The sequence below is a fragment of the Nansenia antarctica genome, assembly GCF_963989245.1.
Source record: "Nansenia antarctica genome assembly, chromosome: 14".
In the NCBI taxonomy this organism is placed as follows: Eukaryota; Metazoa; Chordata; class Actinopteri; order Argentiniformes; family Microstomatidae; genus Nansenia; species Nansenia antarctica.
Genome location: NC_137684.1, coordinates 28,864,372 through 28,879,575, shown reverse-complemented (window position 1 = coordinate 28,879,575; position 15,204 = coordinate 28,864,372). Strand labels below are relative to the sequence as shown.

General features: G+C 40.9%; 1 protein-coding gene across 1 annotated transcript in view; it reads left to right on the top strand.

Moving 5' to 3' along the window:
• Window positions 1-2,123: 2,123 nt before the first annotated feature.
• The window catches only part of luzp2 (leucine zipper protein 2), a gene marked incomplete at both ends in the record, with an annotated part of 150,820 nt that continues 137,739 nt past the window's right edge, over window positions 2,124-15,204 (top strand). Inside the window, one exon of the mRNA XM_080544767.1 lies at window positions 2,124-2,185. Within this exon, the coding sequence (XP_080400893.1) occupies window positions 2,124-2,185 (62 nt within the window). The remainder of the gene's footprint in view (window positions 2,186-15,204) is intronic.

The window sequence follows — 15,204 nt, the reverse complement described above, 5'->3', positions numbered from 1 at the left end:
CTGTTGTAAAGCGTTTTGGATAAAGGCATAGCTATATAAGTCAGTTCATTTTACAGTAAATCAAAGACCCCTGGAACATCAACAATTCAGAAAAAAACACGTTTGATATTCATTTAGCACTCCTGCTGTCATTTCTTTCTAATAATAGCAACTTTGATTTATTTCCTATCTCTTACCTCTTGTTTTATTGTATTGTAGTTTATTTACTATTGTTTTCATGTTCAGCACTTGGAGTTGCCTTCAACGCATGACTTGTCTTATATAAATAAAGTGAGATTGATTGATATAGCTTATGCTACGTGTAATTATACATTCAACAGTTTACTTCACCTCTTACTTAGCCAATAGGATTCCTCACAGTGTTTTGATTAGGGGTGGGCATCGACGATCGATAATTGATCGATAAGGATCTTGGTCGATCACAAAATAAAACATTTGGTCGATCAAATGTTTTATTTTGTGATCGACCAAGATCCTTATCGATCAATTATCGATCGTCGATGCCCACCCCTAGTTTTGATTATGGATATCTATGAAACAGTAAATGTCTACTGTCGTGGGTGGAGGTACGCTGATGTGGGGGCGGTGTAATTCTAACGAGACCCCAGCTTATGTAGCCGGGGGCCGCCGATCAGAATGGTTTGTTGAATCGCATGTTTTTCGGAAACACACAGAGCTCACTGAGTTGCTTTATTCCATAGTTTCTGTGTTAGTAAGATCATCAGAGACCCAAAGGTATAGCACAGGCACTGAGAAAGTGAGTTGTTCATGATGTGTGTGACCTTTTAATATTCTGCCTGTATTCCACAGCTCTGCGCCTGGCTTAGAACATGTCCTCAGAATCCTTTACTTTATGTTGAAGAGCACCAGCCTCTGTAAATATTTCATCAGGTCAAACAGGAATCCCAATTGAAATGGAGGGAACATTTGAGAATGTGAAAAATGTATTTATTACAGTAACATTTCAGTTATACAGTAATATATCAAAAGGCAATAATAAAAACAAGACCAAATAGGTACTAATACTGTATTCAGCAATTGGAAAATAATCTTTTGTCAATGTAGGTTTTGTATTACTTACAGGCAATAGCCTAAGTATAATGCATTATGATGTCATAAGGCATCATAATGCATGACCCCCTTCTAAATGAGAATACATGACCCCCTTGTAAATATTAGTATCAACACAAGAATTATCATGAGTTATTATAAGCTAAGTTAATTTTCACAAAGAACAAATTGCACAATTGACACATAGAAAGACAACAACAACAGACTATAAAAGACATTATTAAAGGACTGCTCATATCAGTAATAACGTACTACAGCCTACCTGTTGTCTCTTAGTAAAGTTAAAGCTATCAGAATGCACCTGCTGTCACACAGTCACAGAGGCCGGTGATGGATTCTGTGTCTGTTTGTTTTGTGCTTGCGACCCCACATGTCCACACGTTCCCTTGTCCCGTAGCGTGCGGATAATAATAGCTGCTGATTGATATAAGGGGGGAGTAGCATCGTCGGGTGAATTGGTCACAGTCAGAACACCGGTGATGAGGGGCTCACCAGTGGCTGAATTGGGGCTCTGTGACATCACCACCACTGCCTTCTTCCAACCCAACTCCTTGTGATCCTGCACCGTCCTGCTCCTTCTCCCCATTAATAAGTCTGTCTGTGTCCCTGTGTGTTATTTAAAGCCAGAGATCCTCCCTCTCCTCTCACAGAGCCACTGTGTTGCATCTGTCCGCCTCTCTGTGTGTGTGTGTGTGTGTGTGTGTGTGTGTGTGTGTGTGTGCATGGTGTGTGTGTGTCTCTGTGTGTGTGTGTATGTGTGGGTGTGTGTGTGTGTGTGTGTGTGTGTGTGTGTGTCTCTGTGTGTGTGTGTGTGTGCGTGTGGTGTGTGCGTGTCTGTGTGTGTGTGCGTGCATGCGTGGCATTGTGCTAGCGATTGAGCCAGCCAGTGAGTGTGAGTGTGCGCGCGCACAAGATAGAGAGAGAGAGTGAGAGAGGGAGAGAGAGAGAGCGCAAGAGAGAGAGAGAGAGAGAGGGTGAGAAAGAGAAAGGGGGAAAGAGAAAGGCATCGTAGAGGGGAGAGCGAGACGGAGTGAGAGTGCCGAGACAAAGCTATGAAATTCATCCGAGCTATATGCCTCCTGCTTCTATGTCCGGCTTTGAGCCTCAACACTAGGTAAGTCTTAAATAAAGAGAGAGAGGGGCTTTTTCCCCCCCCCACTCTATTTAACCTTCATTGGTTCTGAAAAGAAAGAGAGAGAGAGAGTGGTGGGAGATGGGATGAATGCAATACAATGGCTAATCTTAAAATGATACTAATCTTTAGCTCTGGTCTGGTCAGTCTATGCCAAGTAGGTTGAGTCTCTCCTTTTCCTGGGCTGGATGCTGGAGACATCTGTGTGGGCTAACCATGCTGTTAAAAGACTGGAGAGACTGAGGCTGAGGGGGGAAGAAATGCTTATCTGTTGAACTACTCTCCTCCTCCTCCCTTTGGCTTTGTGCGGACTAAATGAGACTTGTCTGTTTGTGCTGAAATTCACTGTCCGAAAAGACTGGATTTGTTGAGGCAATTGCTTGTGGGTTTGGTCGTCCGTCCTGCTTGTGGAAAGCTAGCAAGTTGAAGTGAGAGGAAACTGGCTAAAGGCATTGGACTGTCTGTGTTGCAGTGTCTTGAGAGAGAGTGTGTGTGTGCAGAATAATGCATTGGAGGCAATGAGCGGAGAGGAGAGGAGGAATGGTTAGAGGAGTAGAGGATGTGCAGAGAGAGAGAGAGAGAGAGAGAGAGGGAGGGAGATTTTAATGATTAATTAAACCATTGATAAAATCATGCCTCTCTCTCCAACTAGTTCCCGACACACCACTCCCATTAAAGGATTCTTTGTGATGCACAGAGCTGTGACTGTACTGTAAATGAAAGATGCCGACCACACACAGACAAGACAGACAGACAGACAGACAAACATTATGAAACTTGCTAAATGCAGGCAATAGTTTCGATGGTTAGGCTTGGTGATCCTGTCAACAAGTGTGAGTGAGCTCTTGGGTGATGAATTCGGTGGCAGAGATTGTATGCACATTCCCAAAGAATCAATTCTTTGATTTAACTATTGCAGAGCCTTTGTGGATATGAATGAGCGTGATTCAACATGCTGGTGATAAACCAACATGTGTGATTCAGTGGGTGATGCTAAAGATGGCAAATGTGACAGGGTTTGAGTCAGCAAGTCTGGCAATGTAATTTTTCTGTTTTTTCCAGATTATGAAAGGGTAGATTGTTAACTATGATGTGTCATACATTGAAATCTGAAACAAGTTGAAGAAGTCATGCATATTTGAATGTTGATACCCCCCAAATCAACGAGCCGAGAAATCCCGCCTCAAAGTATTCACAGAGGTAATGGGTGGGAACAATAGCTGGTTAACTCCACCCCAACCACCCCCTCAAGACAACTACTCCCCCATTACACTACCTGTCATGATCTACCTGTCACCTGTCAGTGGGGTTGTCAGCTAACCCTCAGGAAACACACTTGCAGGGCTGACATGTTTAAATTGCTAAATAATAGTAATAATAATAATAGTTCAAGATTCATGATTTTGTATTGCCATGTGTGCCAATGGTTTATTACATCCCATTACAAGTACAAGAGAGTAAAATCCTTATGGCTTCAGTTTCAATCGATATTGCAGCAGCAAGAGAAAACAAATGGAAAAATTAGGCAAGATACAATTGAGCAATACAAAAATAGAATGGTAAAAAAGAATAATGTTGTGTCCGTGTGCATGCATTTATCATTATAGTCCATAAAGCATCTAGTGGGACTTCGGTGTAGTTCCTTCCCATTCCATCTGGGCATCAAAGCTGTAATAAAAAAAGAATACAGTACATTTAAAACGATTGCCCACTGTTACCAACACACCGTCTTTACAAAAGATGAAAACATAGAATTGCGGTGACTCACATCAAGGTCTCATCTCTCAGAACCTCTCACATTTGTCATTCTGTAACACAGATTTCAGGTCAGAGGTGTGGACACTTCTATAGTGTAGGCTTGCATGCTTTCCATAGACTCTCATGAGTGATAGTGGACTGTAGCCTACGTGTCGAAGTCATCCTGTACTGTAAGAAGTCGGCTAGTGAAATCATTTCAATCCAGTATTATTCTACAGCAAGTCTACAAATCATGAATGAATCATTGTTTTTGATTCCACACAACATTACCATTCATTACAAAAGCATTGACCTTTTCTATAATCTACTATATCTCTAACAAAGCTAGCTAGCAAGCGAACACTTGTTTGGCAAGCGTAGTAAACACTGACACACACACACACACACACACACACACACACACACACACACACACACACACACAACAAACAAAACCGCTAAGTCAGCTAACAAAAACAAACACACACACAATCTTCTAATAAGAAGTTAGCTAGCTAACACCTGTATGCCTAGCCTTGTAAACACTGACACAGCCTAGCATGTAACTCAGTGCACTAGTTAACACTGACACAGCCTAGCATGTAACTCAGTGCACTAGTTAACAAACTAACACGTTTGGCTATGCTGTGTCAGCAAGAAACATCCAAACTTGTACATACACACAGCTTAGGAAACAATGCATGTAATGCAGAATCGACAAAACTTTCTCTGTGGATACAGTCATTGATGGCAGCAGTCTTGTCAACAAACAGACACACGCACACACATGACTATTTATGAGGGTGTGGGATGTCGGAGTACCAAAAGCGACACAGCCACTCAAAAATAAATAAATAAATAAATAAGAATACTACCCCCCCCCCTCGCCCCCTCCAGGTTTGCTAAGTAACTGTCGGTATTTAGTGAACGTAAAACTGTTGGTTATGATATCGAGTGGGTTCTTCATCGCTTACATTGTCGTCCTATGCCAAAAACCGGAGAACACATTTTTTCACAACAAGACTTATTTGGCTCGATTGCAAGGTTTCACAATTCCTGACATGAGGACCTTTTCATCAAACGGTGTCACATTATGTTTTGATTTGTTAGGACTGTAACAGGTTTCATGGATCCTTTCCAAAGTTACAATACAACCTCTACAATGATTTAGAGTATAATTAGAGTTAGAGTTATAATTTAGAGTAATATTGATGTATTGATTTTGATCATGAAGAAATAGCCTGAACTGATATATTGATCCACAATTAGCTAGGGTAATTCAATGTTCCCTGGGCAGGTATGAACTCTGAATAATAGTGAGGCATAACTCTGAGACAACCTTCTGGTTTCTAATAGAGGTGAGAAATGTCACGGTGACAATGTTCCCCCCAGGACAACAGTGTCTGTATCCTGGCGAGAAATTGAATTTGTATGTATGTCATCGATATGTATATTCAGCCTAATAGGTTTTGGTTCTAACAAACCTTCTGTTGACCCACAATGTGTGTTGCATTTCCCACCCGCCTCTATTACTCCACACTAATCACAATTACTCCACCACTGACTGGAAAATAGTTCACTTCCCATGTCAATTCCCCTACATAAATGGGTTAGGGTTAGAAATTAAATAGTGTTAAAGTGATGCTAAAGGATTTGTTTGAAATGTTCAGCCACTAGTTCTAAAATGAGCACTGACAAGCCAAAAAATGGACCCCCCCCTGCCAAAAAAGAAACTAATTTGTCAAAAAATTACCTCAACGGACAGAGGGGGGGGGGCACCTCCCCGTCACCATGAGCAAAAACGTATTTAGCGAAGGTTTGATGGCCTTTAAACTAAGGACTGTGTCGTCTAATGAGACGAGAAATCGATGAACATTATATCATGAACCATACTTAAGTGAACACTTAAGCCAATATCGGATTGGATTAGGGACACATCATCCAGTAAGCTTATTTTTAATATCTGAAAATCTGTGAGCAGCTGAGAGGTTAGATGATATCTAAACTGACACATGTCTGGCCATAAGGAGCCGCTGGCCGAAGTAACGGTATAAAATCAATTGGGAAATTCAAGCCTCTTTAGCTGTCTGCTTCCATCCCAAGGGCAGGGGTTGGGCTTGGTGAGGGTTGTTGTTCCATCTAGCCCAATGCAGCAGACACACCTGATTCCATCAATCTTGATGAGTAAAATCACTGTGTGGTGTTGGTTCTTGTCTGGAACGAAAGGGGTACAATTGCCCACAATCGGGGTAAGATTGCCTTTGGGTTAGGGTACTGATGTGGCTGATACTGTGTGCACGTGGCTTCTCACTGCTTTGCAGTCTAGTCTAGTTCTACGTCGTCTATTCATGCTTTTGTGAAATTCTCTTTTAAGAATTTGTCGATTTTCTTTAATGACACAATATCTTTGATGTTTTCTTAGCCTTGGCAGCCGTCTCTAGTAAAAGGCTACGGTAATGTCCAGCGGGATTTCATAATGACATAAAATATTACAGTGCTGGACGGCAATTAAAAGACCACAGAGATCCTCTGATGATACATCACATTGACAGAGAAGCTCCATTGCTTAAAGATCTTCCACATATGGTTGTAAATACTAACATATTGCATATGAACTAAATTCTGCCTTTGAAGTTGGTCGAGGTCACACATTAAAACGAACGGTTTACGACTCCGGTGATTAACAACTCAGCCGAGCGATAACCGTAATAGCCTGATAATACATGGTAATACCCACTAGGTCATCTTACTAAAATGATGTGATGTGGGAATCCAATAGGCTTTTGTAATTAGAGCATAATGACCTTGTAGCTATGCATGGCAATGGGCATTTAACAGGATCAAAAAAACCTTCCAATCAGAATGAACAACTACTAGGCCTATCTGTTTTGCTAAGAGATGTACTGTTGATATGCATTTGACCTTTTGTATATCTTTGGAAATTCTCAACTGTTTCCAGAATGCCCTCAATTTATATCTCATTAGCCCTTCGACTCCTTAGCAACCAGCAGGAAGCTACGAAAGGAGGAATGCTTTGTGAGCGAGGGAGGTTGGGGGGTGGAGGAGGGGGGTTGGGGGGGGTGGGGGGTGGAGGAGGGCGTAACACCAAGACTCGCACCACTCTAAGTTAATGCCAAAACGAATGCCCTGATACTGCCACCTAAGTCAAAGTAATATGCAGTTGTATTTTCCTGTTTTCATGTAGGGATTCTGTAGATTTCACACTATAAGTAGGCTAACGTGAAGATGTACACACATGATTACCTATGCTAGGAGATTGTGTTTCCATACTGTGAACACGCTTGTTATGGCTAGTTTGATTGACTGGACTCCTAGCCTCTGGGAGTGTCTTTATTAATAGATTAAACAGTCTGTTTTAATCCAAGATCTGTCTGGGAAGCCATCCGTAACATTTTGTAATGAACCAAACTAAGACAGAAAAAGACAGCACAGCACGTTGTTCCCCTTCCTTTTGTTTCTCCCGAGGAACACATCTTTCTAATCGTTGACTCCTTCAATTTCCCTTCGATAAATAATTCAAGACAGTAATCTGTTGATTCATCTGTCGCAGAGTGCTTCCTTGCTTGAAAACACACTAAAGATAATAATTTACATAAGATTAATTGTTTGGCATGGGGGCCCTATTAATTAGGGTAATCTGTAAATCTATATCACACCACACAAAACGACCCCTAAAAATCTTTGAATTGGATTTTGAGTCAAACCTTCTCTCTTGGACCATGAAAAATAGTGTTGTTGTTTACTTTCCCCACGAAACAATGAACGTACGTGTTGTGGAGGTTGAATTGCATCCACAGTCAAGCCTTTTGTGTAGTTTGAGCTATTTTCTGACAGAGAGGGAAAGTAGAAATTGACTAGAGAGAGGGTCAAGTACATGTGGGGAATTAGACTCAACTATTGACAGAGAAAGGAGATGGTAAAGTCTTTAATCTATATACATTGATGGAGGACACACATGGCCTGTGGGGGGTAATGACTGACCTGGCCAACTTGTTTCATCCCCCACCCCTTGTTTAGCACCTGGCTGAAAGGCAGCCATTTTAACAACGCCTAAGTAGTAACAATAATGTACTTAAGTGTAGTGTTCAGTGTGGCGCTTGCTGATGCGTCTGTGTGTCTCTGCGGAGGCAGCCTGTCCCCCGCTGTCAGGTAGTTCAGTCAGCTCTCTGTGATAGCAGAGTGAAGGGTCCATCATGATCTTAATTAAATGCCGATTGATTTATAATGTGATGCATTGTTGTGCGCTTGTCTAGTGTGTTGGATTGACAACTTTGCTGAAACACTCATATATTTTGCATTGTAGCAATTAGCAGGAAAACCCCCCACAAAAATGCAGATGGTTGGTCACAGTGACAAATGAAGCATTGACTGCTGTTGAATTTGTTTATTAATTTAGGAACTTGTGTTGGTATTCACCTGTCACAATGTATACTTTGTCAGGGGGGGGTCTTTTTAATTCTATTTTCTTTTTTTAAAACATCCAAGATATTTTATGCACCACAATCATGTTTTACTTATAGCTCAATTCATATCACAGCTTGAACACTTTGAACGCCCAAGCCAAATGAGACAAATTTCACATTTCAGACAGCCCAATCTTTCTTTTTATCATTTAGCATTTCATAAGTGCAGAGACATTATTATGGATATGACTTTCGGGGGTGGGGCTCGGGACCTGTGAAGTGAGAAAATGACATTTTGTGTGCAAGCAGAGAGTGTGAATGATAATTGAAATTCGAAGGACACACCGTAATCGGTGCGCCATGGCAACCACATTGGCTGTATGACAGTAATGAAGTGGGTTACAATAAACAGAACCTTGGGTAGCTCCGGCAAATGAGAAAGTAATTAAAGGAACACCATCATTTGTACAGGGGGAATAATGACCCTGTTCATTTTGTATTCAAGGCCAGGTTATTTGACACCCGTGTTTGAACCAATTCTTCTTTAACAGACATGATCGTGTCGTCGTTTCTCAAACACAGGAGGAAGTCTGAATCACACATTTGGCGCGTCCTCCTCCATCTCCTTCGGAAAAGAAGAGAAATAATTTTCAGTTCAACATACGTCTCCATCTTCACATTAAGGGAACACTTGACGATGTTTTCTCCCTAGGCATGACATTGACATTTAGAAGGAGAGGCTATACAGAAGTGCCAGGCAGATATAATGGCTGAAGGAATAAACTTCGATCAATACACATTATGGAGCCGAATTGTCCCTCTCACCATGCTGCAGAGTGTAATAACATAGTAATGGGATTTTAAGGGTCAGATAAATAAATAAGTCCGCGGATTTTTCTATTGAGAGAGAAGGAAGCAAGCAGGCGAAAAGTGTGAGAGAGAAAGAAAGAAATGCAGAGAGCATTTCCTCCGAAGTCAGTGAGTGGTGCATATGAAATGGTGTTAAGAAGGCTCCTCTCAAAGAGGAAAAGTGCAGATGTCAAACTTAGCATAGAATTAAAGCCTTGCAAAAACAAATCTATGTAGAGGGCTGCCTTGGAAATCTGGCGGTGTGAGGTATTGGTGTCATTAATATTACATGTTTTTTTACCGACGCCTACTTGTCTGAACTGGAATGACCCAGTTTTACAGTGAATTGACCTGTCTAAATGTTATGGAACTTTTCAGAATATGAATACCTGTGCGTCTAGAAGCCAATAAATGTCAGACGTGAGGAATTGCATTTCTTGTAATACATGCTCAAGTGTATGAAGGCACGTTTTAAAAGGAGGTGGTTTACGACATACTGCCATCATGCTGTTTTATTAGATATCATCATTAACACGATTGCTGGTATGTTGGCATTTCCGTCAAACCCATTGTTTGAGGGAGCATACGTTATTGCTCAGACAACATCAAACACTTTTGATGTGTATGCATGCATCCTAATTGCGTATTCTCAGGGTGTGTGGGTGTACTGTAGCCTACCACCCACCCATCCTCATGTTTGTGCTAATTGCTACTCACTTGTCAAGTTACATTAATCTTGTTTTAAGTAAAAAAAGTAAATGGTAGTGTCTTTGAGTACTGAGAAAAGCTCTATACAAAACAAATGCATTACTATAATAATAACAACAACAACAATAATAATAATAATTATAATTATGATGATTATTATGATTATTATGATTATTATGATTATTATGATTATTATAATGTGCAACGTGATCATTAGTTTGATATCTTACGGAAAATAGTGCACCTAGAAAACCCTTTTTAGATTAGATTAGATTAGATTAGATTCAATGTTATTGTCATTGACAGAGTACCAGATGTGAGTGCATAGTGTATGGTGCAAAAGCCATTAATGTATGGACAGTGCATGGTGCTAAAGTTTACGGTATTACAGTGAGTATAAATAAATGAATATAAAGTCAGTATACGTGCATTGAATATGAATATAAAAAGTAGATATATATGAGCATCAATGTCAATAATGATATGTACAGTGAAGATATATGTACAGTGTGTGATATGTACAGACAAGGGCGAAGATATTTACAGTTAAGATGTACAGTTAAGATATGTACAGTTAAGATATGTACAGTTAATATATGTACAGTTAAGATGTGTACAGTTAAGATGTGTACAGTTAAGATATGTACAGTTAAGATGTGTATAGTTAATATATGTACAGTTAAGATATGTACAGTTAAGATATGTACAGTTAAGATATGTAGGATATGTACAGGTAAGATATGTACAGTTAAGATGTGTACAGTTAAGACATGTACAGTTAAGATATGTACAGTTAAGATATGTACAGTTAAGGTATGTACAGTTAAGATATGTACAGTTAAGGTATGTACAGTTAAGATATGTACAGTTAAGGTATGTACAGTTAAGATATGTACAGTTAAGTTATGTACAGTTAAGATATGTACAGTTAAGATATCTACAGTTAAGATATGTACAGTTAAGATATCTACAGTTAAGGTGTGTACAGTTAAGATATGTACAGTTAAGATATGTACAGTTAAGGTATGTACAGTTAAGATATATGCAGTTAAGATATGTACAGTTAAGGTATGTACAGTTAAGATATGTACAGTTAAGATGTATGTACAGTTAAATATGTGCAGTTATGTGCAGTTAAGATGTGTACAGTTAAGATGTGTACAGTTAAGATATGTACAGTTAAGGTATGTACAGTTAAGATGTGTACAGTTAAGATATGTACAGTTAAGATATGTACAGTTAAGATGCATGTGTACAGTTAAGATACATGTGTACAGTTAAGATATGTACAGTTAAGATATGTACAGTTAAGATATGCAGTTAAGAGTACAGTTAAGATATGTACAGTTAAGATGTGTACAGTTAAGATATGTACAGTTAAGATATGTACAGTTAAGACATGTACAGTTAAGATATCTACAGTTAAGGTGTGTGCAGTTAAGATATGTACAGTTAAGATATGTACAGTTAAGATGTGTACAGTTAAGATATGTGCATTATGATACAGGACAAGGACGATGGATATCAATACAGTATACGTACAGTTAGGGTATATGTACGGTGTGCAAAACAGCAGTGGTTCAAAAGCTGTTTGCAATGTTCCTGCTGTTGGAGGGGGCTGGGTGGGGGGGTAGAGGTATAAGGGGGAGGCGGGGGGGGGACGGGGGGGGGCTAGGGGCCAAGGCTACCGCCGGGATTTTGAGTTCAGCAGCTTGACAGCTGCTGGGAGGAAGCTGTTCGCAAGCCTGCTGGTGCGGGAGCCTAGCCTCCTGTACGGCCGCCTGAGTGGGAGGAGGGCAAACAGGCCCTGGAACGTTGTTTAAAGATGTTTATGAGTGGGCAGTCAATATAAATGACTGGGGGAGTGGGGGAAATAAGTATTTGATCCCCTGCCGACTTTGCAAGTTTGCCTACTGACAAAGAAATGAACGGGCTGTAATTTTAATGGGAGGTTTATTTTAACAGTGAGAGACAGGATATCAACACCAAAAAAATTCCAGAAAAATGCATTATTTAAAAGTTATAAGTTGATTTGCATTTGATTGAGGGAAATACGTATTTGATCCCCTAGCAAAACATGACTTAGTACTTGGTGGAGAAGCCCTTGTTGGCAAGCACAGAGGTCAGACGTTTCTTGTAGTTGGTCAGCAGGTTTGCGCACATTTCAGGAGGGATTTGGGTATGAAAGACACCTGTCCACAGACTCAATCAAATATATTCCAACCTCTCCATCATGGGCAAGACCAAAGAGCTGTCTAAGGACGTCAGGGACAAGATTAGACAGACCTGCACAAGGCTGGGATGGGCTACAAGACCATCAGCAAGCAGCTTGGTGAGAAGGAGACAACTGTTGGTGCAATTATTTGAAAATGGAAGAAAGACTAAATAACCATCAATCTGGGTCTCCACACAAGATCTCCCCTCGTGGGGTATCGATGATCGATGAGAAATGCATCTGGTTAGATGACAAACTGTGTTTCCTTGTCTTAGTACTTGACTAATCTAAAACAAAAATGTTTTAGTAGGCTATAATGAATACAAAGCGAGATATCTGTTTTTGCAAAACTACCCCTCAAATATGTGGTACAGTTTAATCGGGAATCATATTAATTGGATCTGTAATTATTAAACAATACTTGGATGTTATGAAATGTATTATCATAAATAATAAGGTGAACAGTAGGACGAATCACATTTAAACTCTGATTCCGTTGTTGATGTTCTAGAACGCGAACGCGAACCGGAACGATTCCTTGGCGTCGTGAAAGCCTTAAAAGGGAAGCAGGCGTGGAACTCGCGCACCGCAAATTCCCCTTGCGTGCGTAAATGTTCTTGCTTTACGTACGTACGCAGGCTGTTTACGCCAATTCTACACAAAGCTTTATAAAAATGAGGTCCCAGGAATGGTGAATGCATTTCGACTCAGTTCAGTTGAATGCCAATTTATCAGAGTTATCCGAAATTGGGAAGGTGACATAACTGATTTGAGAGTTGTTGCATGGTAATGGTTGTACAACGTACAATGGTATAGCCTACCCTTAAACATGGATTAGGCCTAAGCAATCCTGACATTAGCTTCAAAGAACAACCCTGGCAATTTTACAGACAAAGCTAGTGGTGAATTGTTTTACCTGTCAAGATTGAAGAAAATGTAGGACTATATGAGTAATACAATGTCATGGATTTCTCATGATGTTGTCGTGTTGCCTGATGATGAGTAGACGACCTCTGTTGAGGTTGGTGGAAGACGGCGAAACAACCTTGACTCTAGGGAGACGGCGTTACACGTCTCTGTCAGTCAGAGCACATTGCTCCGGTCTCCCGCCTGTGTGTCGACACCACGGGGGGCACGCCGCTACATAGGCAGGTCGTTCGTTGTTTCTCCATTCTCACATCAATCAACCTATCAGTGTCGATCGGAGGCCCCCCAGGTGTCCAAACCGCTGCCTGAAACCCAGGGTGACACACCGAAAACCCATTCGAATTAATCTAACTGTTGAAGGGCAAAGCTGCGATAGACTCTGAGCTTCGGCACCACCACACTTATCTTTTTCTATTATGTCATCATGATGTTAAGCTACAGGGACTTCCCATCGAGGAAGTGACATAAGGATAACGTACTGTGTGTCCTACGACATGCATAAACAAGGAGAGATATGTTATTCTAGTCAGAGCATCGGGGTTATCGCGCACATAAACTTGGCAGTTTTGATGGTATCAGACGCTACTGCAGAGATGTGAAGGTAATGGTAGAGCAGGGGAACCACGACAGCAGTAGCGAGACAACAAGCCTCTCCCATGGGGCGGCTGTGGCACAGGAGGTAGAGTCGCTGCCTAATGATTACAAGGTTGGCAGAGCGGTGGTTCGAGCCCCGGCTGGCCACATGTCGAAGTGTCCTTGGGCAAGACACTGAACCCCAAATTGCACCCAATGAGCGGGCCGGCGCCTTGCATGGTAGCTTGTCGCCATTGGTGTGTGAATGTGTGTGTGAATGGGTGAATGGGAGGCCGTTGTAAAGCGCTTTGGAATAAGGCGCTATACTGTATAAGTCAGTCCATTTACCATTTACCATACATTTTATTTGAGCTATTTCACCTTGGCAAAACAACCGCCAGTATAGCCTACTGGTTTGAACAGATGCTCTGCTGTATACTCTGCTCTCTCTCTGCCCGTCTCTCTCTCTTACATGTAATTCACGTTATTTCATTTTAGTCATGTCTCATTTGTATTGCCTCATTAACCCATAGTACACATAAATCAGTGACTTCCATGTGCACATATTCCTCGTCCTACTAACATATTATACTGCTTAACATGCGTGATTTTCTTCCCCAACAGCCAAATTGGCAGTGGTAACACATTACTCTGCAGCAGATTAACAAACACACCCCTGGTTAGGGGCACGTAATTGGCAGTGTTAAATGCAAAAAGAAGCTCTGCGTTAGAGGGGATCAGCTCTTAGCGAGGCCCAGTACAGATTTGTTGATATTGATCAAACAATAATTGGTTAATTATTTACAGCAGGTAATTCGGTGATCAGTGGATTCTGCGCAGTGGATTCCTTGTTCAAACCTCTTCTCTGAAACAGGAAGACTCATCGACTTTCTTGAAATTGGTTGTGTTTGTCCCTGTTGGCCTGTGGGTGCAAAAGGTTTCTCCCCACATGGACACCATTTATCCGGTCATGTTTAAGTGGACATGGTATACATTTGCTGCGTGCCCGTGTGCATCCATGATTGGGTTTGGAGACATTTTCGCTGGGCAGAGATGAGGGGGTCGTGCGTGACTTGCAAATGGCCAGTGTATGGTATTTAATTTCCACTAATAATTGCATTGCAAGGATGCAATGAGAAAATCGTACAATTCCAATTACTCGTTTTTGTCGATGTTATTTTCATTTAATTATATTTTTTTCCGATGACTAATTAAGCCAGTTACTGTCTCATCTTTTGCTGTTTGACGAATATTTTAGTAATTATTTTCTTGCAAGAAATGAATACCGTCAGTAATGTACACCAACAGAAGGATGGATCTTCTGAAACATCCTTCACAGATCTTCACATCTTCTTCATAATAATTTTGCCATTTTAATCCAAAGCAAATTACAGGGAGTAATTGAGTTTACCTGGAGTAACTGAGGGCTAAGTGCCTTACTCAAGGGCACACTAGTAGTGGTGTGGTTTCAGGCGGGATTTGAACTCACAACCTTCCGATCACAAGTCCAACTCACTATCCACTAGTAGACCACCACTACCCATAACTCCTGTCTGTTGCATGAGCGG